At 38.8% G+C, this 27029-nt stretch overlaps 3 protein-coding genes and 2 non-coding genes across 7 annotated transcripts; all 5 read right to left on the bottom strand.

Moving 5' to 3' along the window:
- Window positions 1–5279, bottom strand: ptges3b (prostaglandin E synthase 3b (cytosolic)). The gene is made up of 8 exons (XM_020640812.3): window positions 5123–5279; window positions 3182–3295; window positions 3007–3076; window positions 2798–2896; window positions 2583–2672; window positions 1362–1418; window positions 1175–1202; window positions 1–1054 (listed from the first exon to the last, which is right to left on the bottom strand). Coding segments are annotated over exons 1-8 (480 nt in total). The 5' UTR covers window positions 5125–5279; the 3' UTR covers window positions 1–1034.
- A 2461-nt stretch (window positions 5280–7740) lies between these two features.
- On the bottom strand, window positions 7741–15677 carry naca (nascent polypeptide associated complex subunit alpha). 3 transcript variants are annotated; one of them, XM_065961027.1, is made up of 9 exons: window positions 15595–15676; window positions 14887–14961; window positions 9648–11255; window positions 9177–9262; window positions 8843–8920; window positions 8598–8744; window positions 8290–8418; window positions 8085–8207; window positions 7741–7857 (listed from the first exon to the last, which is right to left on the bottom strand). In XM_065961027.1, exons 2-9 carry the CDS (start codon window positions 14954–14956, stop codon window positions 7843–7845), a joined length of 2256 nt encoding a protein of 751 aa, XP_065817099.1. In that variant the 5' UTR covers window positions 14957–14961; window positions 15595–15676; the 3' UTR covers window positions 7741–7842. The 3 variants fall into 3 exon arrangements, with proteins under 3 accessions (XP_065817099.1, XP_020496486.2, XP_020496487.1); XM_020640830.3 differs by lacking the exon at window positions 9648–11255 and adding an exon at window positions 11933–12679 and having other exon boundaries at window positions 15595–15673; XM_020640831.3 differs by lacking the exon at window positions 9648–11255 and having other exon boundaries at window positions 15595–15677.
- LOC114920581 (small nucleolar RNA SNORD59) lies at window positions 7929–8001 on the bottom strand. The gene has a single exon (XR_003808894.1). It is a non-coding gene; the product is annotated as a small nucleolar RNA SNORD59 (small nucleolar RNA).
- On the bottom strand, window positions 9006–9079 carry LOC114920582 (small nucleolar RNA SNORD59). Its single transcript, XR_003808895.1, has one exon. It is a non-coding gene; the product is annotated as a small nucleolar RNA SNORD59 (small nucleolar RNA).
- Window positions 15678–17062: 1385 nt separating the features above from the next.
- prim1 (DNA primase subunit 1) lies at window positions 17063–21871 on the bottom strand. The gene is made up of 13 exons (XM_020640834.3): window positions 21564–21871; window positions 21263–21420; window positions 21062–21168; window positions 20888–20961; window positions 20646–20782; window positions 19826–19884; window positions 19586–19695; window positions 19349–19440; window positions 19128–19260; window positions 18981–19050; window positions 18771–18883; window positions 17447–17545; window positions 17063–17323 (listed from the first exon to the last, which is right to left on the bottom strand). The coding sequence occupies exons 1-13, from the start codon at window positions 21670–21672 to the stop codon at window positions 17304–17306; spliced, it is 1281 nt and encodes a 426-aa protein (XP_020496490.1). The 5' UTR covers window positions 21673–21871; the 3' UTR covers window positions 17063–17303.
- Window positions 21872–27029: the final 5158 nt, after the last annotated feature.

The following is a 27029-nucleotide window of genomic DNA, read 5'->3' as shown; positions in this document are numbered from 1 at the left end:
TGATTCTTGAACAGTTTATTAGAAAGATGTAGACAATAAAAAAGAACTTTCACTGTAATTCAACACCGTTTGTCTCCCCTTACATTTTATTGACAGTGCAAATATAATTTGGTCATTACACGTCGCCTAACGTCCCAAATCTCCCTCAAAGAGGGAGGATCATTCTAGATGAATGAACAAAAAGGAAAGAACCTGGAGAAAAGCAACAAACCACATGATGCTGAGGTCCAACCAAGCTTCAAGCCTCAATGTAAGACATTTCACCTTGTTTCTGCAGGAGGGTACGGAGAGAAGAGCTTTTTAAAATGTGAAATGTATGGAACTCACTCAGATTACAAATGAGGCTCATAACCCAGAAGATGCAAATATTTCTGCAGTAATCTCAGAATTGTCCAATTAAACCGAAATTTAAAAAAAAAAAAAAAAAAAAAAAAGAAGTGGAGGGAAACATGTAAGCTGGAAGGTTAAGCCACGACAAACAAAGACTGGCTTCCTGGAAAATCTAATTCACGGCACATGGAAAGCTTTAGAGGAATCCAATCAGTAAATACATCTAATTTTTTTTTTTTTTTTAAGTACATCTATAGTTGTCTTTGTCAATCATGAAATCAAAACTACACCGATCGACTTACCTAATACAGCATTGGGAATAGGGTGGGCCTAATCATTTGAAACCACAATCCATTAGAAAACAAATTCTCTCTTAACACGTATTGCTCATTTGAGGACTACTACACAGCTTTTTCCAACAAATAATGTGTGCTTACTTGTAATATTGAACAGTAAAACAAGATACCCAAGAAGGTGCAGTACAGCAAATGGAAGTGGAGATAGCTGCTCTGTACAATACCATGCATATCAACCTTCAGTGGACAGGTCGGCCAAGAGTTTGGAGCTGAGGCTATGGATTTAAATATGGCTACAGACTCATATGTACAGTTTGTTTGTCACTGCCTTCGTTTTCAAGATATACATTTGTTGAGATTCCTCTTGCCCTGCGTTCCTCCATTTTCTCTCCAGAGTCTTACAGTCTTCTACTCCAAATCAGGCATTTCTGGAGGAGAAGTGGAGCAGAAATAAAGTCAAACATTAAGTTACAACGGATGAATTAACAAAAAAAAGAAAAAAAGTAGAACTATCATGTAGAGTTATGTAAAGGCTCATGAAAACTTACTCTCATCATCGCTATCCGCGGACTCATCCTATAAGGATAAAGGAGGAGATGAGGTTTGAAATGTTACTTTTAATAAAATAATCAACCGGAGTTCACTTAAGAAAGAAGACAGCCTTAATCTACTGCACTGGTACAAACATATGTTAGCGCTCATGAAAAGAAGTGAAAGAAGAAAATATATGTTTACATCTTCTGCACCGTCCAGATCAGGTAGGTCATCATCACCTCCCATGTTGTGCATCATCTGTAACATGAACGTCAAATAATTAATGCCACATCATTTACTTTTATTTGAAATGCTTCAACAAGAAAAAAACAAGGGACTGAAGGACAAGGGATACATTATGAGTAGGATTTCCCTGAAAGCAAAGTAAACATCGGTCTTAATCCTCACTGATGATTGTGTTCAATCAAATGGCTTCATTATTATCTGCAGAGACTCTGTCCTGTCTGTGTTTTCTGATTTTTTTTTTTGTTGCGCCTTCAGGATGTTATTTGGCATCAAACTTTTAGCACTGATGTATCAGCCTGAAAGTATGAATGAGGACCACCATGAAACAGTTAACTAATCAGTTTTAATTTTTTTTTATTAACCTCCTTTTGTTATTCCCACTTGAGCACACAAGACCACAGCTCCTCTCCCTGTGGCTGCAGAGGGAGGAGAGGCCAACTCGGAATGGTGTGTTTGCAAACAGCAACAGACAAATCCCATTCATTACACCTTTAAGTTTGGTCCATAGGTCAATCACATTTGTCAAGCTGGCACACAGAATGATGCAATTACAGGTGGAGAGAGACACCGACCACATCCCAGGATTTGGCAGCCAAATTGCGAAACAATATACGATAGTTATATGTTCTTGCAGCCCTTAATATATTTATAACTGGTCATTTTTAGGGGTGCACCAATCTCCCGTTTTGTCTAATAATAGCAATACCCTAACTCCAGGTCATAACCAATTTTCAATTCCCTTCTTTTCACAAGTTTTGTTCGATACTTTTGTGTTTTCAGACAGTGACAGTGCAGTGGAATAGATATGACATACAGCTGTTGCCATTGACACAAAGGCATGCCCTTATTAGATCAGTTTAATAATCTGTACCTTTTAAGTAATTAGATTTGCACCAATTTAAACCAAGTACCGGTGAGTCAAATTCAGCGGTTACATCGAGAATGATGAAAAACATCAAATTCTGACAGAAGTGATTAAAACACTTTTTAGACAGAAATATTACCTTCTTTATCTAAAGATCCTTTTTGTCAGTTTGGATATGTAGGGCCGGTTTATGATTTTGACCAAGTTATTTTTTATTTGAATAAAGTTTTTGCCCGTATTTCTTAATAAATTCAAAGACTAATACGTCAGCAAATAATAATGCTTTCAAATCATTACTGCATAGAGCTCACATCTGAGAATTGATCGAATTGGCCCATCTCCTCCTCTGAGTCATCCTCCCAGTCTCTCCAGTTGTTGAAGTCAACGCTGAGCCAACTCAGCTGTAAAAAATACAAAAGCTCCATGTTATTGTTATGAAAACAATGTTGACATTTTAATGAAACTTGTATTGTTATGATAGAAAACTGCCCTTTCTATTTATTGACCGTGTTTGTGTCAAACCAACCTTGGCCTTTTCTTTCGTTAGCCTCGGCCATGCCTTCCCTGGCTGTGCTTTTCGTAAATAGCACAACACTGAGCGATCTGTGCGTTTGTGTTTGGATTCCTTTGTAAAGATTTAAAGAAAATAGAAATGAAGTTTATTAAAGACTGAATTCACAAAATGTTTCAAAGAAATAATATTCCAAAGAAAATTTTAGACCATACGTTACTTACATTTTCATCAATTGCTTCAAAAAGGTCTATTTCATTCTCAATTTTGACGTTGTCAGTTCCCCCGATACAGCTGTAAAAGAAGAAAGAAGAAGGAATGAGAGTTGATTCAATTATGGCAAAATTAAAATAAAATAAAACATTACCAAATAGAGGACCCAGAATGAGGGACACATACCTGAAAACACACTTTGTTTTGTCAAAGTTGATTTTAAGATCTTTGCTGTCTGCTACACAGAACTCTATAAAAACAGAGTCCCTCCTATCGTACCACTTGGCAGTTGCTGGATGCCTGTGAACAAATGAACATCAAACATCAATACATGTTAACAGCCTGTCACAAAACCAGAGGTGTAAATCATGTTCTAGCTAGATTGGGACACCTGTTGTAATTCAACCTGTCTAAAGTTCCTAACCTTCCTTAGTTGTGTGTTGTTTTTTTTTTTTAAGAGTACAGCTTCTCATCAGGCACACAACTTGCATTAAAAATGTATAATACGGGTCAAAATGACTGGTGACAGACGGAGAAGTATTCAGGCACAACAGCCTGCTGCCAAACAGCCTTTGGATCTGGTTGCCACACTGCATCCAGTTACAAAGTAAGATCTTATATCAAACAGCTTCGAAAGTAAAACATCATGTGCACACACCCAAGTGTATTCCACAATGTGTCTCTAATGTGTTACGCATCGTGTTTTCTTTGTATTAGGAACACTGTTATCTATTTACACTGTACCTGCATACGCTTTCATAATGCTTAAGTCACATTTGATTAAGTCCCAGACTAATAGCCAAAGTTCACCATTACATGATTAGTAGTACTCAATTAAATATGTGTTAATCATTTGTAGTAGGAATGCAGAGATCAGTCTGCTTTTAAAGGGGTGAAACTACAAGACATATGACAGTGTTATTATTCCAAAAGACGAGTTGTTAACGGCTCTTCGTCTACAGAGATTTTTTAAAAGGAAACTGTCTTCACATTTAATCCATGAGGTCAAACTTTTGCATATATAAAATATATTGTTTTCTTTTTTTTCCCTCCATCAACTCACTCATTCACTCCATTTTTAATAGATCAATGCCTGTCTCATTTAGCTGATAGAGGGTTAACATTCTCAGTCTTTCTATTGTATGTATGTGTCTAAGTGTGTGTGTATGAATACGTGTATAGGTTACTGTGTATGTGTTTATATTCAATTTTGTTTTGAGATTGTGTGATTTGTTTAATTGATTTATTTGTCTCTTAAGAGGTGAGGTCCCTTGTATCAGCCTGTTGGCTTCTTGACCTCTCCTGACACACATTTTATGTTTTAGTTAATCCTATTTTGATGTATTCTTATATGTGTGCTAATAAATAAAATAAAAATAATAAAATAAATGTTAAAAACACTGGAAACTAATAAACATTTTCATTGATCTGTGACTGACCCTCCTTCATGATAAAATATTCACTGTAAATAGTTACACCTGAATTATAAATAAATAACAAATTAATGACTTACTCGGGTGATTGATAATATGTGTATGTGTATAAACACTATATTCATCTGGCCTGGTTATCAAAATCCTCTTAGGAATGATCCGACCAACCCGAGGCAGTGGAAGGAAGCTACCCTTACAAACGTATCTAACAAGTTTGAGATTAAGCCACCAAATATATATAGTCATCATTCAGACTGTATTACAACTACAGCTTCCAGTTTCTCCTAAAGAATCAGGTCTTGTGCCACAGTAGTAACACCAGTTCAGTCATAGCCCACCTAACATTGTGCTAGCTAGTGGAGCTAACACCCTTTACGTTAAGACACTACGTTGAAGCCATGCGGTGCGCCTGATTCATCCCGCAGGCTCAAAGCAGCGTGTACGGGTAACGCCAGGACTCCCGGGTGTTTCACCATCACCTTAATGGTAGAGAGTGTTTTTCTCCACTCAAGTCTGTGTGCTTCTAGCTAGACAGCGAGGCACCATTAGCTTCACAGTTCACTGAGGCGAGGCCAACCTCCCGCCTTTGAAAAAGCATGTTGTCACACAGCTAACGTCGGCTAGCCTAGCAGGTTGTTCAATCCACATTTCGTCCTTTACGCCTTTAAAATACTTTTTTTTTTAAACAACTTACATGTCTCGATGTGAAGTAAGCTTTCTTTTTCGCAGTTAAAGAAAAGTCTTGAGTGCAGAATGGTTGCGCTCGCAAAACACAGGGAATACTGGCCACAAACAACAAGCAAATGCAATGCAAACGCCTCTAGCTCTGGACTCTAGATTAGTACGGATCTTCTTGCGTATCAATGCGACGTGAATGTCGTATGACGTACTTAGAGCGTACTAGACGTTTCTAGAGCTTTCATCCACAGCTGCGGGTGATGAGAAGGAGGCAAGTGTGTAATCTGCTGTCGACCACACTTAACTTACTGTACCACTCATTAGTATGAGCCCTTCAAATACCCTCGTCCCTAATCACAGAAAAATACAGAATACAGCACAATGAGCGAATAGATAGATGTGCTGGTTCATGCACAAAACTAATTAAAAAAAATACAATGATTATTAAATACAACAAAAATGGCAAAAAAAAATATGTTTTCATTACTACATAGTAATTACTAATATATTATTGAAATCACAATGTCAGCTCCGTGTTCTCTTCAGCAGCAATGTGAATATACTAATGATTGAAGATCTGAAGAATATTCTTACATTTATTTATATTTATAGCATCCCATTAATCCAACCATATATACCCAATAATTCACTTTTTTTTAGTCTACATCTGTAAATTTTGTAATTACTTGTACATAGCACAGATTCTTGCACTTTCTGCTTATTTGCACTTCTGGTGAGATGCTAAACCTCATTTCGTTACTCTTTACTTGTATATGTGTAATGACAATAAAGTTAAATCTCATCTCATCTCATTGAAACACAATTTCCCAGTTTGGGATCAATAAAGTAATTATATTCTATTCTACCTAAAACACCATACTTGAAAGCAAATTCAATTCATTCAGGTTAGGGCTGCTGGATTATGGCAAAAAAAAAAAAAATCATAATCACGATTATTTAGATTCATATTGAGATCACTATTATTAAACTCGATTACACATTGGTTTTACCAAATCTGGAGCACAATACATTTAACTAACTTTAACACGGAACACTTTGAAAAACAAGCAATACATATAAATAAAAAAGGGAAAAAAGTAAAATATATAATACTAAATACAAGTAAATTAACTATGCGTTGAGGTAACAACAAACACTACACAACTACACTCAAATGTACCACACGTAACAAAACTTATGGACAAAACAAACGCAACACAGCACATGCCACAGTACATTTTTAATCACCATTCTCTTGTGTTCATGATAGTGGGGACGACAAAACTACCTTTTGTTTTTAAATTAAGATCCAATAAGTGATCCAAATCAATAGACATGATCTGTTTTACTAATTGACTACACAAGGGTCTTTGCTTATAACATTTTTGATAGTATTGGGTCTTTTTGTTGAAAGGTTAACTATTTACTCAATTCAAACCAACAATTCATCATTTAGTACAGGATGATCAAACACCTCAGCCAAGAAACAATAAGCAAACACAATTTTGAGTGAATAGGGAATCGAGACTTCCAACTTTGTCCAGATTTTGCCACCTTTTGTAAGTTTAAGTCACTGTCCAATCAATTAGAAGACTTAAAATTAAACTTGCAACACTTTCATTCTTATTTGTCTTTCATTAGTCATGGAAATGAACAAATCAGCATGTGTCCAGCTTTAACCAAGGGCAGACTTAAAACCTTTAAGATGAATACAGCCTGGCATACCTGGACCATGTCCAAGAGGACAGGTTTTTCAGGGTGTGACACTATTCTGTGATGATGAGTTTTACTGGCATCACGCTTAAGATTCAGGAAGTTACTTATGGTAACTCTATATACCAGAAGCCATAAGAATCATTAGCATTTAGGCTACTCTGCCTCACTAAGTGCCACTATAGTACACATACAGTTACTAGTCCCAACTAGATGAACTGCCGGTGTGGCTGCAGGATTTAAGTTGATCTTCTTACAAGTGTCGCTGGAGCATTTTGACCTCTTCTTGGCTGCAGGATTGGAAAGATCGAATAGATGAAGTGGATCCTGTAATTCTTGAGGGAGCTTTATCAAATTGAGAAAAATAAACGGAGATGTCACCTCTATGCTGTAACTTTGGGATCATGGAGTTTCCAGAGGACATTGCTATTAAAGGTGAATTGTATTAAATGTAGTTTTTTCTGAAGACCCACCAATGCTAGCCATGGTAGCCCCTGAAAACTTTTGACTAGGTTTCATACATGCACCAAGTCAAAAAGTTCAAATGAACAAAAATGTATCAGATAGATCAAATAAGTTACATTTCTTTGTAGCAGATTGACTTCTTCATACTTTATCAGAGCCTTCAGGCTTATCCCATTACATTTATATTTTACAATGTTCACAATGAACAAACCATTTAATTAGATAAACTGGTTTAATGAAGCCTGTGGTCTTTAGGCTGGTTTGCATATTTTTTTATAATTCTGCATTGGACATAAACAAAACTCTGGAAAATACTTGTATTTACTCGTATTCTTTGTGTTTGTTGGGTATAGTTCTCGCACATAAGCATCTAGTATCACTTCACCAGCTTTATTCCCTACAAAGTTAAAAATCTGTCATCATAGACCAAAAAAAACAAGGACAATGCATCAACACTTCATTTCATCAAGCCACAACTTTATTTCCATCTTGGGTATAAATTGTATAAATGAGCTTAAATCAGCAACCTTTCTTCAACCCGTCTTTGCCAGGGCCCCCTTACATTGTCAACTCCTGTAAAGACAACAAAAACAGTTTGTTAGACTGATGCATGAAAAAATAAGTCACTTTTAAATTCATTTTTCTCTTCTCAGTACAGAGGGTTGGCTTCAGTGAACTCAGAAGAACGAAAGTCACTGTATCAATCATCACTGAAGAGGTTTCCATGATTATACATTAATATACAGAGGTCAGCATAACCTATTTAATAACATTAGATATAAGAGTTTCTGGAATCTTACCATAATAGCATTGACAATGTCGTTGTTGTTATTTTTCAGAGCGCGTACAGCCTTCGCCCGCGACACATTTGCTTGGGACATAACGAGTTCAATGTCCTTGACCTCAACTCCGGTCTCATCAACCTGTAACGATACACAAAATGGAATCATTATAGCTTTGGTGAATCAAGCAAGGTGTGCATATTAGTATATCGGCACATCTTACCTCTTCTTCTTCGCTTTCCTCCTGTACTGTTGGCGTCTGTGTGTTTTCCTGGATATTTGATACAGCTTCCCCCTGTACCTTGAATTTTTCTGCAGCTGCAAGTTGGGCTTGCTGGGAAAGATCTTCGATCTGTGGCACAGAGAGGAAAAAAAAAAAAGGGATGTCAACACATTTGGAAATGATATACCTATTTGACCATCCCTTTAGTATCATCACCTGAACCCTTTAACAAGTATTCTTCTTCCTCATGAAAAGCCTAGACTAGATAGGATATCGGTTAATGTGGCTTACATCAGTGCTGGACATACCTTAGCTTCACCGAAGACGATGTATGTGTCTGACGCAGGGCTCTTGTAGACGTCTGGTTTGGTAATGACGAACAAGATGTTCTTTGACTTGCGAATGGTGACCCTGGTGACCCCCGTTACCTGCCTGAGACCTAGCTTTGACATAGCCTGCAAGAAATGCATCATTTCACAAATGTGGCCAATTTATTTAGTTAATGAGAAGTAATTAAGTGGCAATAACATTAATAGCACACTGAGGGCCTTACCTTCCGTGCCTTCTTTTCACTGCGGCTCTGTTTGGCTTTGCTGACAGGTTCCTCATCTATTTCTGCAGCTGCTGCAAGCTGTAATAGACAACATTTTATGTCAAGTGAATTAAGAATTTAAATATAAAAACTAGACACATTGTTATGCAACTACTTTTAACACTCTTCTCAGGACAGAAAGGTTGGCATCAGTAGACTCAGAAGAACGAAAGTCACTGTGTTAATCATCACAGAAGAGTAAAGGAAAAACATCTGCCCAATATGTTTTACAAAATGTTTTTTTTTCACCTTAAGTCAACATACACAAATGTGTTAGACCACACTGAACACTCACCTGAGCTTGCTGTGTTTGTGTCTGTGCAGAGTCCTGTTCCTCCAGCTCAGGGACTGAGTCATCGCTGTCTGACTCAGTGCCGGATCCTAAAGGAATCAGCAGCAGAAAGAAAAATTAAATTACACCCAGTGTTTATACAGTTGCTAGTTGTCAAGGAAATATTCTGCATCAATCCTGAGGAATGAAAATAGATCAGTTAATAGTGATTCAATTTATATTATGCATATTACCCGAGTGAAATGCACACCCCTCATATCTTGAAAACGTAAAATAACAGGGTCATTTATTTTATCTGCGAAATACTGAAGGTGTGACACAATTACCTTCCTATACGATAGCATTCATCAGCCTGACCACTACGCGTCTTCCTCAGTGCACAACATGGCTAACGGTATGCATCTGAGCAGTTCCCGCAGAGTAGAGACAGTTGGAAAAACACAAGGCACACAAAGGAGAGAAAGAAGAAAATACCCTTGTCGTTCTTGATCACAGGCTCCACCTTGGCTGGGGTTTTAACAGGAGTGGGGGTAGGTTTGGGTGCTGAGACAGGCTCAGAAGGTTTATTACTGATTAACTCTACCTCAGGTTTAACTGGAGAAGGGGCTGCAACGGCCTCAGCAAATGTGAGTTTACGTGGGGCTGGGGCAGGAACAGGAACAGCAGGCTCAACAGGAGCAGATTTTAATGGGACGGGTAAAGGCTCAGCTGCTGGTTTAGTAGGCTTGGCAGCCTCTGCAGGTGTAGCCTTAACCTCAACTAGTTCAGCTGTGGTGACCGGCTTCACAGGGGTTGGCATGCTGACTTCAGGGGCAGCTGATTTGAGAGACTCAACTGGAGCAGGTTTGGTCTCAACAGCAGGCTTCACAACTTTAGCAGGAGACTTTTCAACTGGCTTAGGATCCTCAACGGGAGCAGGTTTGGTCTCAACAGCAGGCTTCACAACTTTAGCAGGAGACTTTTCAACTGGCTTAGGATCCTCAACAGGAGCAGGCTTGGCCTCTGCAACTGGCTTCACAGCCTCAACTGGAGCAGGTTTAGCCTCAACTGGAGCAGGTTTAGCCTCAACAACCGGCTTAGGAACCTCAACAGAAGCAGGCTTGGCCTCTGCAACTGGCTTCACAGCCTCAACTGGAGCAGGTTTAGCCTCAACTGGAGCAGGTTTAGCCTCAACAACCGGCTTAGGAACCTCAACAGAAGCAGGCTTGGCCTCTGCAACTGGCTTCACAGCCTCAACTGGAGCAGGTTTAGCCTCAACTGGAGCAGGTTTAGCCTCAACAACCGGCTCAACTACAAGCTTTGGCATTTCAACAGGGGCTGGTGTGGCCTTAGGAGCCTCAGTGGGAGCTGGTTTAATAGACTCAGCTACTACTTTAGCACTTTCAGGCTGTGTGGTTTTAACTGTGGCCTCAGCTTTGCTGCTTTCAACAGGGGACACGACTTCTGGCATTTTCATTGACTTCTCAGGTGGGATAAGTGGAGGGAGCTCATCATCAACAGCTACAAGAACAGGGGCAGCTTTTACTGAAGCCGACTTAACTTCAACAGGTTTCAGGGGGCTGGAATCAAGAGTATCAGAAAATGAAACTGGAGCAGCCACAGCAGGCTTTGAGGTAACTTTAAAAGCAGCTGGGGGTACAACTGGCTTTGCAGCAGCTGGTGAGGGTTTGCTTGGCTCAGGAGCAGGTTTAGCTTCAATTACAGTTAGCTTTGCCTCTACTTGTTCATCTGCTGCCGACACCTTGCACTCCACAGGGGCAGGAGCAGGCACAAACGCCTCTCCTTTCTTAGGCTTTCCTTGTTTGCCAGCTTTGACAACCTTTGGGGTGAAGCGGTTAGCAGAAGCACTACCAGGTGAAGACGCTAGGGGAGATACTAAAGGTGACAGGGGAGTAGTTGAGGTAGCAGATTTTGGTGAGGTGGGTGAAGAAGAAGAGGCAGACATGGAAGAGCGTTTTCTTCTTCCAGGGACAGCCTTTGGGGCAGAAGAACCCTGGGCACTTTTGGCATCTTTGCCTTTGGGTTTTGCAGGGCCTGAAGCTGCCTCAGGTTTCTGGGAGGAAGCTGGGGCAGGAGGTGTAGCTGAATAGAAAAATATTTCTTTAAAGTTTTTGGATGAGAATTTAACGTCTTACTCGTGCGGGTTAAATAATCATAAACCAAGATGCGATTTGAAGGGTTAGGGAAAACGACACACCTGCCTATCTTCAGAGTTTGATGCAAATTGCCACTCAAAATGCACCACAAATACCAATTATTTCCACACAAAACACATCCTGTGTTAAGTCAAGATGCACTTAGGATAAAACTTGCAATGCAAACATCACGATGAAAACGTCCCACTTGCTAATACCTAAGCCGGAGTACAAATACTTCCCGCAAGCGCTTTAAGGTAGAACTGAACAACATTTTTCAAGAACAGCTTTGTTTTGTGTAGAGTTAATAATTTTGTGATTTCTTTAAGAAGTTAAATAAAAGAAAAACAAACTCCTTTTTGGAAAAGTTAAAATACAGAAACAGGAAAACAATTTAATTTTAAAATAAGTGATGATTCAACCCTAACACAAATCCATCCATCACCTACAAGAGAATGTCCTGAAGGACAGGCAAGCTTCTTATATTACTCTGACTATACTGTATAAATGCACAACCATTGTGTTCATTTGTACAACTTATGTATCCACTTCTGGAAAATACTTCCCTCGATTCAAAGAGGTACATTTAAAATTGAAGAACGCCTGCTATTCACATAAACCAACCTGACAGGTGGTGAGTGGGGCCATCAGATCTGGAGGTCACCTTTGACTGAATGGCTTTTGAAAGAAGTATAACAGGTTCTTCTTTGTTGGGCTTTTCGTTTTGAATAGCTGTGTCAATGGTCATATCAGCAGGCAACACTTGATCTTGAGCCGTTTCCAAATTCTTCTGATCTTCTACCTCCAACATTGGAGAATCAGTTGCCATCACATCTTCAGTGTTTACAGTGACGCCTTCAGAAGCAGATGGTGTTTTTCCATCTAGGATTTTTTCTGGTATAGCTTCTGGCTCATCTCCAGGGGCATTTGCTTCATAAGAAGCCTGCTTAACTACTTGGAAGACCAACTCTGCAGCAGCAGCAACAATTGACTCTTGACTTTGTGCTTCTTCAGCTGGAGCTGCTACTTCAGCAGGAGCTGCTACTTCAGCAGGAGACTCTTCAGAGGACAACATTGGAGCTTCAGCAGAGGGCACAGACTGTTCAGGAATGGGTACATCAGCTGGAGCAACTGCTAGCTCAGCAGTCACCTCTTTCTGTGAAACAGGTGTCATCTCTTCTAACTGCTTGGTTATTTCTTGGACTGCTGCTTCACCATTTGATTGATCAGCAGTAGCCTGAATGCTAGATTCTTCTGGGAATCCTGTTTCTTGAGGAGGAACAGAAGTTTCTGAAGTGTTTTCCATAGGGGTCGTCTTGCTCATTATAGGATCGGTTGTATCAGGAGGAGTAGGAGAATTCAGTACTGCAGCTGATAAAGAAAAGGCAGGTGTAACAAGACAAAGGGAAATCAAAGTAGTTGTTTGGGGAGAAATTCACCTCAGGGTGTACTGAAAACGAACTTGTGCTCCACACGTGAAGGGTAACAATGAGTTTGTGAACAGGTTCTGCGACGAAGAACAGACTCTTGGTTTGCCCATGTTAAAAATGAGTGTTGTGTGCACTCAAAGAAAAAACAAACATTCATGTGTCCCAACTCCATGCAGTGGTTAATTGAGAGGTAAGTGCCAGAAGACCTTCATTATACCAAGACAGTAGACAATGCATGTAAGTAGGTAAATACAATTACTGACTAAAACCCTCAAATCTTGCATCATAACTTAACTTTCAAAGAGTTAACTTAACATCCAACATCATTCTTGAATCATTTTTGAAAGGAATGTTATTTAGAGATAGGTAGGGCTCTATCAAATCAGTTTTAATTTTTCCAGATTGTATTTTTTTTTTTTTTTAATTCTGTGTTTTACAGTTTGTCACCTGGCTAAATATATTCTTTTCAGTACCTTTAAGTGAGTTGATAAGGTATGTTCCATTGGATCAGATCACGGAATTAAGTAAAATCATTTTTACTTAATTTGAAATTATGGAAAATATATATTTTTTGAAGATATTAGTGCCCAGCTCACCCCTGCCACTCTCTGGAACTGGCTCTGGTCCCCCAGCATTTCAATATTACAAACTCAAAAATCCACTGTGGTTAATAAATTTGCTTTATATACTAAATCTGTTTTTTCCCCCCGATTGAGCTTTGACAATGTTAAACATGTAACAGAAGTGTACCACGAGCTGTGACTTGTAAATGAAAAGTTGAGTGTGCATTTACTGCGTGCTATACCTTCAGTGTTTAAATATGACGCAGTGCAGTATAGCAGAGTATGTGTGGAGAAGTTCACAGACTACAGCAGACTGTGGGACAGCTTTACTATCATTAAGTTACATACTGTTGATAAATGCAGACAGTAAGAATGAATCAAGAAGAGTTGAAACGACCATTTGACCATTGACACTTGGTCCATACGATTCACGGAATGTGTTGCACTAAGAGCAAACAGGTGCTCCTGATTTATGGATGTTGAAGATGTTGAACCCAAAATAAGTGACACTGTTACCACTGCTAGCACTGTTTGACTTAACCTGCAGTTTGACTTAAAATGCCATCAATTAATAAAGATTAATTCGGATTCAATGTTTATAAAAAATGAATTAGAAAGGGAAGCTGGAAATTTCTCCCAACAATACATGCGCTTGAATCAGCAGATCAGTTTATTTGGAAGGAGCTAGAGGAAAACCCTGAAGTTAACGCTGATGAAAAGTTCTGCATATAATGATGAAACGTGTAAATGATACATAATGGAGGGATGTAAAGTTTCAATTAGCGTTGATCTTGACTTCCTAACACTTGTAATTTCCTGCTGTATAGACTATTTTTGTATCATTGCCTAATCCATCCAAACAGTATACTTTCAAACATAGAAAAAAAAAATCCATATTCCCTGTATGAATCAGCTATTACCCCTTTTTTTTTGTCTGAACAGCCCCATGTTCAGAACGCTAAACATTACCCAAAGATGTACTCCGTTATGAAAATTACTTCCAAGCTTTGACCATTTGTCTATCCACGTGAATTGGGTAAACATTAAAAGAATACAATTACTCTACAGTAAGATTACACAAAGTTCAAGATAATAAAAAAAAATATGCAACAAAGACTCATCCGAGCCATGGCTATGAAGGTTTAATTTCAGTCTCTGCATATGTGAGTTTCATATCATTCACAGGGAAAACCACATACACATGCATTGTGTGCCAAATCCCCTCGTCAGTGCTAGTTCACCAAACACCAATGTGAGTTTGTGCTACAACAAAAGATGGGTCCTGGATTACTCTATTTGAGACAACTGGGTTATCAACACTACAACCCACCCCCTCCTCCTCCCAAGAGCAAAATCATGGTTACAAATGTCCCAACCCATTGCTAGTGACACTCAAAATCTCTCCGTCACCTGTTAGTTAAACTCAGGGTCCAGCCAGCTGAGTCAACTCCCCATACAACATAATTACACCAATCTTGCAACACCGTCCCTCTTATTCAACAGATAACCGAAATCCAGGACCCTATGGTTAATATTTAGTCATACATGCACATACAGGGAGAAAAAAAGAAAAAGAAATACGAACCAGTTTCCACTTGAGGCTGCTGCATCTCCTGCTCTGTAACAGGGACCGTTTCTGTGGCTTCGCCGGGCATGGTTGCTAATGAGAGGGGGAAAAAAAACCAAAACAGTATTTAAGCTTCAAGTGTTACAAGCACCTGCTGGTTTAAAAGCTTTAAGTTAGACACACGGGGATAAAAAGTCTGCGATATTCTGCGTCAGCACGGACTGGTCAGCCCAAACGAGACACTTGACTTGCAGTTGTCGTAGCTGTCTGAACAGGTGACACAGCCCCATGCTTCTTTAACTCAGCGTGCTCTCTCTCTTGTTGACGCAACACTAGCTTCCATTGGCTAACTAGCTCCATTAGCCTCAACACAGCGGCAACTTTCAAGCGAATAACTCCAGTTTCGCCACGACCTTCTCTCATTATTTTTAACGTGTTTAGTTGAAAAAAGCGTGCTGTCACAAAAGACCGCGTCGTATCACTTGTCACAGTTAACTGCGCGGCCCCGACAGTCTGCTGGTAAACTGGTAATCATCATGTTCCCCCATTTTGAGCAGGGTAGGGCACTACAACGGGACATATATCTCCGGCTGGGAGGACTCAAAATTAATAATAGCTGTACGAGATGGATGGTCCGACTTTACTCTAACACATAAAACAGTTGGTACTCAGGAAAATGTTTAAAAAGCGGCTGGATGTTGATGGATTATCAGCGGAGACACTCACCGACTTGGGGCGTTATATCCAAGATGGCTGTAAAAGAGAAATTCTGACCCCGGCTTTGCAGTGATATCCGGTTTGGAGCAAGGGGAGGGGGGAAGGGGGGGGGGAAGGGGGGGGGGGGGGGGGGTACTTCATCCGGGTTGTTTAAAGGCACATTCAGGTGATTTTTCTAGCTGTAGTACATTACTTTGTATACGTGTGTTTACAAATGTCAGAAAAATTAGCCATCTCCTACAAGAATAAAGTAGTATTTTACCGAGTCAGATCACTAATAAAATAAAATCAATTAATAAAATTAATTCGGATTCAATGCTTATTAAAAAAAAAAAATGAATTAGAAAGGGAAGCTGGAAATTTCTCCAAACAATACATGCAGATCAGTTTATTTGGAAGGAACTAGAGGAAAACCCTGAAGTTGACTCTGGTGAAAAGTTCTGCATATAATGATGAAACGTGTAAATGATACATAATGGAGGGATATAAAGTTTCAATTAGCGTTGATCTTGACTTCCAAACACTTGTCAGATCACTACATTTATTTTGAATACTTGTACTTGAGTGAATATATGAACACAAGTGTCAAATTTTGTATTTGAGCATTTGTACAGGTATACTTTAATGCGTCTTTGTACTGTGTCTTTGTCCTTATGTTTACAAACCAGTCAAAGAAATAAAACAGCATCTTACTAAAGTTACACACTTAATACAGCTATGAGCGTATGGAGTTGTGTCCTTTACTCTGTGGTAATTTACACCTTTACTTTACAGATTTCCCTCAAACTCTGTAACATGACTTTTTTTTCCCCGCAGCATTTTCCACAGTACAGATTTGATTTATACTTCATCTCAAGGATCTGAATACTCCCCCAAACCCCAAACACAGGTAATCATTACCGACATGACCAAAACTCCACTTTGTAGCTGTATCAGTGCCAAAAATAATTTAAAGGTTATCTGGCATGTGAGACCAAATTAAAATGCTACATATGTCTGTAGCTGGTAGATGAAGATATAAGGGAATTTTGATTTACATTTTGATTATAGTATTATTAGGTCTCCTAGCAGTGGTACAACAGAATGTAAATACACCTCTAAAAAGTATATTTAGTATCTTGAATAAATCACCAAATTTACTTGTTAAAATACATATTGAAAATAATAACTGCATGTTATATTATGAGATTGTAGGAACTGTGAAAATTGGTCAAATTAGAATTGTATTTACCTCTTTACATGAGACACTAATCTGTGTAAACAGAACTTTAAAGTTAAAGTTTTATAATAAACTGATTTCTACAAAGCAAAAGTACCCAAATAACATCATAGGATTGCAAATATAACTTCTGAAAAATAAAGAACACATTTTTCAAAGACAAGCTGGTGCAAAGGGGAAGAAAACCAAACAAAAATGTAACAGTTCAATCTGCGAAAAAGTCTTCTGTAATTATTTAATATAAATTAGGGAACAAGATTTAATAAGGGTTGAAATACCAAATTTATTTTCACAAGGACTGTACAAAAATGTAGAAAACAAGAAGACAAATATTATAAAATCAGTTTAGAGAGTCAGAGAGTTAGAGAGTCATACTGGAAGGAGAAGATTCATCTTTGTTTTGTTTATGAATGTAAAGGGTCATTAGAGAGTAAAACACTTTATCTAGAAGGTATCTGCTTGAGCCCAGAACGGAGCCTGTTCTGATTGTGGATCCTCTTCAAAATTCTTTCTGAAGATCTAAAAAGGAAGCAAGATAAAAAGATAAAGACTGAAAACATGAGTGAACACACTTTGCAGAAAAACAAATAGCTTACAAAAAGTTGCATCAGGCTCATATCATCATCTGAGAATAAAACTCACCACTTTTCCTGAGAAGTTCTCCTTTCCACGAGCGAGCCATTCCATCGAGGAACTGATCAAAGCATTTCACATACTTAGCCAGGCTTGTTCTCTTGTAATCTGAACAAATAAATCATCAGTGAGTTTCTCAGAGTTTTAGACTGATTATCCTGCTTTCTATTTTTTAATAAAACAACCAAGGACAGAAATCCAATCAATACAAAAAGAAGAAGAGGTGGAAGAGGCCTCAGAAATCTGCTTACAGTCTTCCACATAAAAAAACAAATTCATACTATACATGTATGCATGTATGTAAATAAAAGGAAACTAAACTGAGGTTCAGCATGTTTCTGATGCTGTCGACCACATGGGCCTCATTTTGAGATGTACATTCAGGATGTTGGCCCGCTCATACCAGGGAAGTCAACGATTCATAGATCAGATTTACCAATGCTGTTTTCACATATGCACTCCTGAAGATATCTAGATAATTGAGGGGGACTGCTCCGGAGATTCTCCTGATCACAATTGCACCTCACACCTGTCTTCAGACAGGAGGGGGGGCTGGGGGTCTCCTGAGGTAAGACGTGGCGTAAAAAAAAGAAGAAGTAGCAGACGAAGCAACAGAGTCCGCTACACGACGCTATTAAGACAATGTTTGCCTTTATATCAATGCTAAGTGTAGTCCAACGGAATGACAACATCAGCAAAAAAGTGGAGAACTACATACTGGCGGACAGAAAACATAATGCAGCCGTTTAATTGCACGGAGATCGTAGTGCTCGCGTGCAGACACTCTATGCACAGTGCAGCAGTCACAGTATAGAAACGTCACTCCCGCCTCCTATTGGCTCGAGGTGAATTTTTACATGTAGAAAATCCTGCGCCGTTCTCACATCAGCCCACTCGGACTTGCTGCGGGAAAAATAAACTAGGGGTCTGGCCAGAGAAACTCCGGGTGAAGTCCGAGCGAAAAATTCTGCTGTTTGCGTTCACATATACAACCCCCTCCTGGAAATATCAAGAATTTTTCAGGAGATTTCTGGAAGTGTGAAAGCCCTGAAAGATTAGACGACATCTAACAGCAACGAATAATCTGTGCCTTGATCTTAAAGCACGTCATCAGTTTTCTGGGGAAAAAAACTAAATCTTTTCTGCTGAGTTGGCATTATTTCATGTATTTCATGAGCTTAAAAACATGGGCTTAAGATATGTTCAATATGTAGTAGATATTTCCCCCCCGTCAATTGAACCCCCCCATTCACTATTAACAAGAATATTAAATTCCCCAAGCAAAATGAAAGTTCATGTGTTTGATGCAAAAAGCCCAAAATTCTGATTTCACCTCTGATCTTTCGTTTCTCTGCTGCGTCCTTCTCATTTTCCATCTCCTTGGCGTCCTCTTGCTTCTCTTCCTCTTCTCCTGCTCTGGGTCGATCCAGCTCCTCACAGATCAAACTTAAAAAAAAAAAAGTCACAAAGTGGTAACATTAGCTCTATCGAGTTTCAAAAACACTCCACACAATAGAGTGCCAGCCCTTAAATGGACTCTTACCTGATCGTGGGAACTGCAAAAGGATCAAATGTATCTAATTCTTTGAGGTCCATGGGGACAGAGATGCGCCCTGAAAGAAGTCACAGTGAGACTTTGTCAGCCGTGTGTTAAACCACACCATCTTAATGAGATTACACTCATGCTCACCAGTTTTGGGATGGACACTGAAGGGGCTCTTTAGCAAGTGGTTTACACCTTTACTGACGTTCACATCCAGCCGGGGATAACAGTACTGCAGCATGATTTCCTTCTCAAAGTATTGGCCCTTTTTTGCAGTTGACTAGAGAAGATAGAGCGTTAATGTTTTGTAATCAGCCCTCGAAAAGGTGAAACAAATGTCCTTGTGTAACGAGAGCAGAATTCCAAACCTGTTTCCTGCTGGCTTGGTCCTTGATCAATTTCCACCGGTTCTCTGGTTTCTTCTCGTTCTGGAAGTCCTTCTGTAATTCTTTTCTTACATGTTCGTTCTGAATTAAGGTCAAGTCCAGTTGTGTTCACAAAGCTATGTGACTTTTAACAAAACAAAAACAAGTTCTTATGATCATAAAATATGTTCAGAAAACAAATGCGCAGAATTTTGTAACAAAAAAAAAAAAAAAGGATATCTTCAGGCACCAGTCCCAGCACTTTGTCTACTGATTCCTTGCGACCCAAAATATCCTGTTCCTGAAGCGCGTAGCCGGAAAAGTATCGCTCCACCACTGTCAAAGATTCTCTGTTGACATTGCATGTACAGATTTTTAAGACAGTTGAAGCCACATAAACGCCAGAAGCAACAATCTGAGGCATAAACACTGAAACAAAACTAATCTCAAACTGCCCTCCACAAATAACCCGATTCTTACCTGATGAGAGGATGAATTGGATCTGTCAGCACAACTTTCTTCACTGTCTCTTCACCTCCCTAAAAAAACGTTATCAAAATCATCAAATTTCTGACAAGTTATTGTTATTGATTCATAGAACTTTAATGTCAAACGTGGTCTGAAATTTGTCTCACACCACAGCGGCTCCATTTGCAACACAAAAATTAAGACAAGATACAAAGATACAAACATTTGACACAACATTCAAACAAACCTTATACCACAGTGCTCTTTGCCTTATCACAGGCGACAGATTTCCAACTCATCATTGTGACCGTTATCGTTCTGTAGGCTGATCCTCGTTGAGTCAACGAAGAAAGCAGCACAGTATTTTGTTTATTTACAAGGCACTCATAGGTAAACTCCCTTCTTACCTTACTACTCTCCTGTCCATAAACATATCGAGCCATTCGACAAGGTCTCAAAACTGGATAACTTTGAAAACACCAAGGTTTAGAACTGAATGGGGAAAGACTGCCTTTAGAGTTGCTGCACCCATTATATGGGAGTGGGTCCTCCCTGCTAAAATAAAGGATGAATAAAAAAATAAAAAAATAAAAAACATTCAGAGGCCTTAAACGTGCTTTCATCTGGGATTCAGCTCCGCATTCAATTTTAGAATTGACCGGTGAACTTCAGTCTAACCTTCTTGAAACGTGGGACCCTGCATCTCCGGTTTGATGGTATAAATTCTACTATTGTCGATCTCTTCTAAAAACCTATCGGGCAGTCAGTGGGGGAAAAAGAAGATTCATATTCTTCGGTCCTAATGATCTAGGAAACAAGCTAAACCAGTTACCTTAACCAGACTGAGGTATTCTGCAACCGCTGAGCGAGCTGCCACAGAGAGCTTCCTGGCAGCTTCATCACACACCCAGCAATGCACTCCTCTTCTTCCAGAATAAACCCACATCAGGTGCTGGAAACCAAAGTCCTCTAAAAAAATAAAATAATAATAATAATTAAGGGGGAAAAAGTGTTTGCCAAAGCTTTATCTGAAAGTCTTGCAGATGCTTGAGACAAATCAACGGCCCAACAAACCTCGAAGAGCTCTGTCCAGGATGCGAATGGCGATGGTCATCAACGTCCAGCACTTGGAACAAATGTCTGCAGCACTAACATGAACATTTCACACTCATTATGAGGAATTATGAGGTGGTTGTTTGGAAATTATTCAAGGGTGTACAGCAGCAACAAATGACACAATCGATTTACCTGCAACAGCTCCTGACATCGTCATAATCAGTCATATCGATATCAAACACCAGCTCCTTCTCCAGGGCCTGGAAGGTTCCTGACTTGACAGTGTTGTGTTGATTGGGCTGTGTGGTACGCAAACACACAACACTTTATCCAGATGTCTGCATGGGACATTAACAAGCCCGAGGCAGCGAGGTTAGATTCATGCAAGCTCACCCTGTGACTGTATATAGCTCCAATGTCGATCTTGTAAGGGTTCATCTTCTGCATTTCTTTCTCCAGCTCTGTTTGAGTGGTGAACGACTGGTAGCGGACGTAGATGTCATCTTTGAGGGTAAAAGAGAACTCTCGGTTCTGGAAGTAATTCTTCTGTACTGAGGTGAGAGAGGACAACGTTACACATTCATTAATACCCGGATACTCCGTCATGGGACTCTTATCACAACACCAGGGCACAAACGAATCGTTCCATCATTTAACCTGCTGCCACTATTTGTTATCTTTGAAGGCCTCTTACCTCCTCCATAGTTTAGCCAGCGGTGATACTGGGAGAAAGGAAACAACCTTCGGTAGTACAGCGGTAACAAATCTGGCAGAGACGCCGAGTCATAACCTGAAGACGGCATAGTCTGACAATAAGAAAGACGGCTAAACTGGATTGAATGGCAGGTTTTGCAACCGCTACAAGCTTACACTTCAGTACGGTTTGTTTTCTCAGCGAAAGTAGCGCGGGAAAACTCTGAAGCAAAGAAGAGGAACCAATGAGGTAAGGTCGCGACACTGACGTCACCCAAAAGCGGAAATTCGTTTGTTCGTGATCTTTCCAGATTCACTTTTCCGTTTGAGAAGCCAGTAAAAAAAAAAAAGAAAGATATAGCTACAAGACATCCTACATTCTTGAGTCCCTTACTCTATGAGAACTTTTAAGACGTTTTCTTTGCTCTAATAATAACGCCTAAAACGAATGAGAGGAACCGGAAGTGTCAAGGAAGGGTTCATGGGATATGCAGTCATTTTTTACTGCCGTCCTTGTATATCAAATAATGAAATAAAAACAGCAAAAGAATAAAAGAAGTAATGTCAAATTCTCATAATCCATCTTTAATGTAAGTTTAAACATGTTTTGCTTTCTTTCTTATATTCACCAGTTTGTGCGATTTTGTATTTTTTTTATTTAACTGATGTAAATATGTTTGATTTTTATTTTTAATAATTATATTCCTGTTTCCTGTTTTCTTGAGCTGCTGTAACGCAAAAAAATGTCCCCCATGGGGGATCAATAAAGTGTATCTTTATCTTTATATTTATCTTTAAAACTCCACAGATTGTGTTTTGTTTTCTGGTATTTTATCGATTTGAGAAGAACAGGAAGCTGTTTTTATTTTACATACATGGACAAAGCATTCATTTTAATATATAAAGTGAAATAATCGGACAACAAGTTCTATTTTCTGCTGACTTCATCGCAAAAGATTCCCGAGTTGTGTACAGTGTAATTTATTTCCCACGCCGTTAGGGGGCAGGAGAGTTTCATGAGAATATTTACTAACCAACGATTTAGGAAATGTGATGGTATTTTTGTCATGATTGCAGATAATGAATGTTAGCCGACTGAATACATTTTTTTAGGCAACAGACAGATGATACAGTTACAATAAAAGTTAAAATGCTGAAAAGCAAACACAATAAACCCTTTCCTGTTTTTACAAATTGAACGCAGTATATGACCTGGGAGGTGTAGGGTCCTAAATTGCATTAATTTGTCTCTTTGTCTCTCTTTAATTTGTTTCTTTTGGGAGAAAAAATGGGTTCAACTAAGCAATTAGCTCTTTTCCCCCTGCCAGCCAGTCTAGGTGGTTCACACAGTGGAGAACTAGTAATAATTGCTTTATAATGTTTTGTGATAGATTAATCCAGCCACAGTCTGAAGGTCCATCAGACTGAAGAGGCACTGTTCAAATTGAATTTTGATAGTCATACAGCTATGAGAGCTCTCGTCTGCTATTATACTTTTAATATATAAAATACAGTGCTCTATTGTATTGTTCCTGACTAGCTTCATAATTTCTTTCATTCTTTTTCATCTAGTTACTCGTCCATTGTCGTCATCCTTGCCTTTCTCTATCGTTTCTCTTCATGCCTGTCATTTTGTCTTCATTTCACTCAAAATGGAAAATGGACAGATTGAAAATGTCAAGATATTTTGCATGCAAACCATTCTTTTTACAGTCATTCTGACATCATATGTAAAGGAGCAATCACCCTTTCATCAAAAATTACCATATATTATAGCATGGGAAATGTATGTTAAAAAAATCAAATAGATATCATATTGATATTTTGTGCTCATCTGACTAATCAAGACACCTCAATTCGTATGCACTATATTCATTCATTTATTTTTTAAATCATTGTAAAAGTAGATAATCAGAGTGAGGACTGAGCTACATGCAATACATTAGCATAACATGCTGTGAAATACCTGTGCACAAATGTCAACGAACTACTTTATCCTTTACAGCATCACTGAGCTGTAAAATGTACAATAGCAATTAATAGAGAAGCATTACTGAAACATTTCCGCTTGATGATTGCACTCGTGTTTATGTTAATATTCTTTAATCATCTCCTGATTTACATAATGCAAAAGCACTCAACCACATCTTACTTGAATTATGTTAATTCTGTCCCTGCAAGCCGGGAGGGATTTTTTTTAGTATACTGTCTTGGAAATTACTTGAAATGTACTTGTAATTAACACCCTTTGTCTTTCGTTGTCCTCTATGGGTTTTCACACTGTGTTAACAATTTTGTTGTATTTTAATGCATATAATGTATAGGAACCCTAATTCTAATGACTTCGACATTGACAAGCTAGAAACAGTCGGTCAGATGCAGCCATGTATTCATGCAGACTTCTCTAACTTCAACACTTCACAGCTTGCTATCAAGGGACAGCAAACTGTTGCTATATGAAATTATTTACCACAGCCCTGTAATAATCGGCTATAACAACCTGCTCACTATTTATGAACACTTACCTTACACCTTCACTCTTTTGAATGATCAAAGGTGCTTTTAATGTAATTTTATGGGTATATGTTGTTTTTGTTTAACAGTGAAGGTAGAAAAAAAATCTAAATACTAAAGTTCCTAAAATGCTCAATGACATCCCTGAATTTAGATCTCTTAACACAAAACCAGAGGCTGCCATTAAAGATATGTTGGATTACTATCATGCCCACATAAGATGTTTGCTGACACTGTTGGTGAATTTGTTGATGCTATACAATTATATGTGGTCCAAAATAAAGCTCATCATGATTTATTGCTGGTGGAAATGTGAGTCACTGCCTAGTTCCAGAGTTCAAGGGTGAGTCTTTCACCCCAAACTGCATGGCTTTCACAACATTTCAAAGCTTACTTAGGTGAATGTCCTGTAGGTAGCTTTGAAACTGTGACCGGAGAGACTACCTCTCCAGTTACATATTCCGTATTTACAGGGAATATCCACCCCTGAAAGCGTGAATAACTGACATACACAAGATAAGTTGTAGGCCGACTGCCCAGATATCCTATACATTTATGAGACCAGTGCACTATCACTTAAGTTTTTCCTGATCAACACTTGAGTCTGAGCAACCTCAAGATTAAGATAGTCTCTTCACACAGAGAACCGGGGTTACAATGTAACCTAGCCTAGTTTCTAGCATGTTAACCCCCCAGCAACTTATTCAACATGTTCAAGAACTCTGTGAGACACCTCATGAAGAATATAATCAATCTTACAATCCTGACACTACAAACAAATATACAATATTTACACTCCTGAGCTCCTCTTGTGGAGAGAAGAAAGAATAAAGTTCATATTTTTGATCAGAGAGAACCTTATGGAGAAAGGCTGGATTAGGATGTAGCACTACATTCCCTTCGTCCGATCTAAACTTGCAAAGCTCCCAATGGACTTCATCATCTAATTGACGAAAATGTGACGAAACGAAAACTACATTACAAGTGGAGATTATCACGTCCTTGATAAAGAAGCGTTAAACCCCCTCAGCTGGTCTAAAATCATTGTAAACCATAGCATACTTCATCAAAGGTGTGCGTGTGGTGAGTGCAACAATGTGCATCGGAGCCTCTCGCCTGCAGGTCTGTGAAACCCCGTCCCCTGGAGCTTCTGCTGCATTCATGTGGTGTCGGAAACATCGAGAAAAAGAGTTTCCGAGTTGTAAAATGAACACCTGCCCAACAAAAAGAAAAGAATTAAATGCCCGTCTTGATGTCAGAATTGTCAACAAATGGGGGGCAAACCTAATTATTATTATTTTTTTTAATTTCGAGATTAAAGTTGTAAATTAACGAGAATAAAGTCGTAAATTAACGAGTTCGAGACCAGCCTGCGCAAAACGATGAAAGTAGAAACTTTTAAAGTATTTTCCAACTTCCTCCAAGTCTGTGTGGTTCTTTCTTCGGAAAAGCCACAGTTTCTTGCAGTATCTTTTCAGGGTACTGATATTTTATGACAATGTGAAGATGATGATGTGCCAAAAGCATGTGTAGTTTCATATGTGCATAAGTAAAGCCCCAACACAACTATTTTTGTGTGTTATCTGCACTTGTCTGCCTTGTTAAAGTGTCTCATGTTCAGAGTCAGTTTGTGTCCTGTTCATAGATCATTTTACAGATAAACAAGGTCTTGCAAGTTGAAGTGAAAACTTATCTTGAACTAACTGTTTTTACCGACTACACAAGGAAGTAGCCGATTTCCTTATTACTGAAACCTTTAGGACAAGATGCTCCATGTTTGTCATTTGAGAACAGGATGCTGCTGCTCTCCTGATAGAGACTAAAATAACGACTTTATTCTTTTATTCTTTAAAGACTTTAAGAGTTCTACTTTCATCATTTTCGCACAGGCTGGTCTCGAACTCGTTCATTTACGAGATTGAAGTCGTAACACGGACTCCGTGTGCCTTTAGAATGACCAAAGGTGATTGTAATGTTATTTTTTTGGTAAGTGGTTACACATTTCCAAATAACTAACAAAATGATGGCACTCTTTTTTGTGGTTGTTGGTATACAATAAAACTAGACAAGAAAAAAAATCTTTAACTTCAAGAACCATAAAGGATTAAGGATTAAGTTTCTTAAACACAAAAACAGAGACTGTCGTTATACTTTAGGAAGTTTCGATTACCGTCATGCTCACATAAAAATGTTGCTACACTTGTGTTACAGATGTGCTTTGTTGCATGTTGTGATGCCAATTGTCTTAAGATGAGAGAACAGCCATCTCCACATGCCTTGGTCATGCACTTTAATCACTAGGCAGGGCAATGGCAGCACACAATAAAAAGCATCTTAATTTGACAAAGGAATGCTTTGTGTGTCATCACACCCTTTTTAAATGTTCTTCATTAGCAGTAGTGAGGACAGGATGCTTGATACATGCCTCAACGCTGCTGCACTTTTTATCCACCTGACGTAAGTCACAAACATGCTGTCTATTCAACAGCCTTTGAGGTGTGCTACTTAAGGAGTGGAAGGAGGTGAGAGAGAGGGAAAAGAGAGATAGATATAAAGGGGATCAAAAAATAGGTCAGTCCCAGCCGGTTTGTGACACAGTTTCGATACACACAAACGACATTGTAACAGCTCAGTAAATACATTTGTTTTGAAAATATAAAGAAATTCAACTTTTCAGAGTATTATATAGAATCACCTACTTTATGTTTTCACATCCTGGAAACTTAAAGGCTATTTGTGTTCTTATATTCACAGAAGGACAAGAGCACAAATGGTACAATGAATGTTTCAGGCTGATGGCAGATAAGATGATGGTGATGTAAGCGCTGAGGGACAAGGAAACTAATAGGGAGTTTTGACCTTGGTTTTTAACCTTTTTTTTTAAACTAATTGAAGTTTTTTTATTTTATTCTTTTTTTTGCGCAAGGGAAATACCAAATTCAAACTGTCCCTT

The sequence above is a fragment of the Labrus bergylta genome, chromosome 12 (assembly GCF_963930695.1).
Source record: "Labrus bergylta chromosome 12, fLabBer1.1, whole genome shotgun sequence".
Classification (NCBI taxonomy): Eukaryota; Metazoa; Chordata; class Actinopteri; order Labriformes; family Labridae; genus Labrus; species Labrus bergylta.
Note: the sequence above shows the minus strand (reverse complement) of the source record. Positions and strands in the feature narration are given on the sequence as shown.

Coding starts and splice junctions, on each gene's coding strand:
- prim1 (XM_020640834.3), bottom strand. CDS start 21,672: ATGCCGTCTTCAGGTTATGACTCGGCGTCTCTGCCAGATTTGTTACCG. Junction 19,885..20,645: donor AATACCTCAGTCTGGTTAAG/GTAACTGGTTTA, acceptor ACGTTTTTTTAG/GGAGGTGAAGAGACAGTGAA. Junction 19,261..19,348: donor ACCAAGCCAGCAGGAAACAG/GTTTGGAATTCT, acceptor TATCTTCTCTAG/TCAACTGCAAAAAAGGGCCA.
- naca (XM_065961027.1), bottom strand. CDS start 14,956: ATGCCCGGCGAAGCCACAGAAACGGTCCCTGTTACAGAGCAGGAGATG. Junction 9,263..9,647: donor TGTGATCAAGAACGACAAGG/GTATTTTCTTCT, acceptor TGATTCCTTTAG/GATCCGGCACTGAGTCAGAC. Junction 8,208..8,289: donor AGGAAAGCGAAGAAGAAGAG/GTAAGATGTGCC, acceptor GTATCGTTACAG/GTTGATGAGACCGGAGTTGA.
- ptges3b (XM_020640812.3), bottom strand. Junction 3,077..3,181: donor AAAACAAAGTGTGTTTTCAG/GTATGTGTCCCT, acceptor CTTCTTTTACAG/CTGTATCGGGGGAACTGACA. Junction 2,673..2,797: donor TAACGAAAGAAAAGGCCAAG/GTTGGTTTGACA, acceptor TATTTTTTACAG/CTGAGTTGGCTCAGCGTTGA.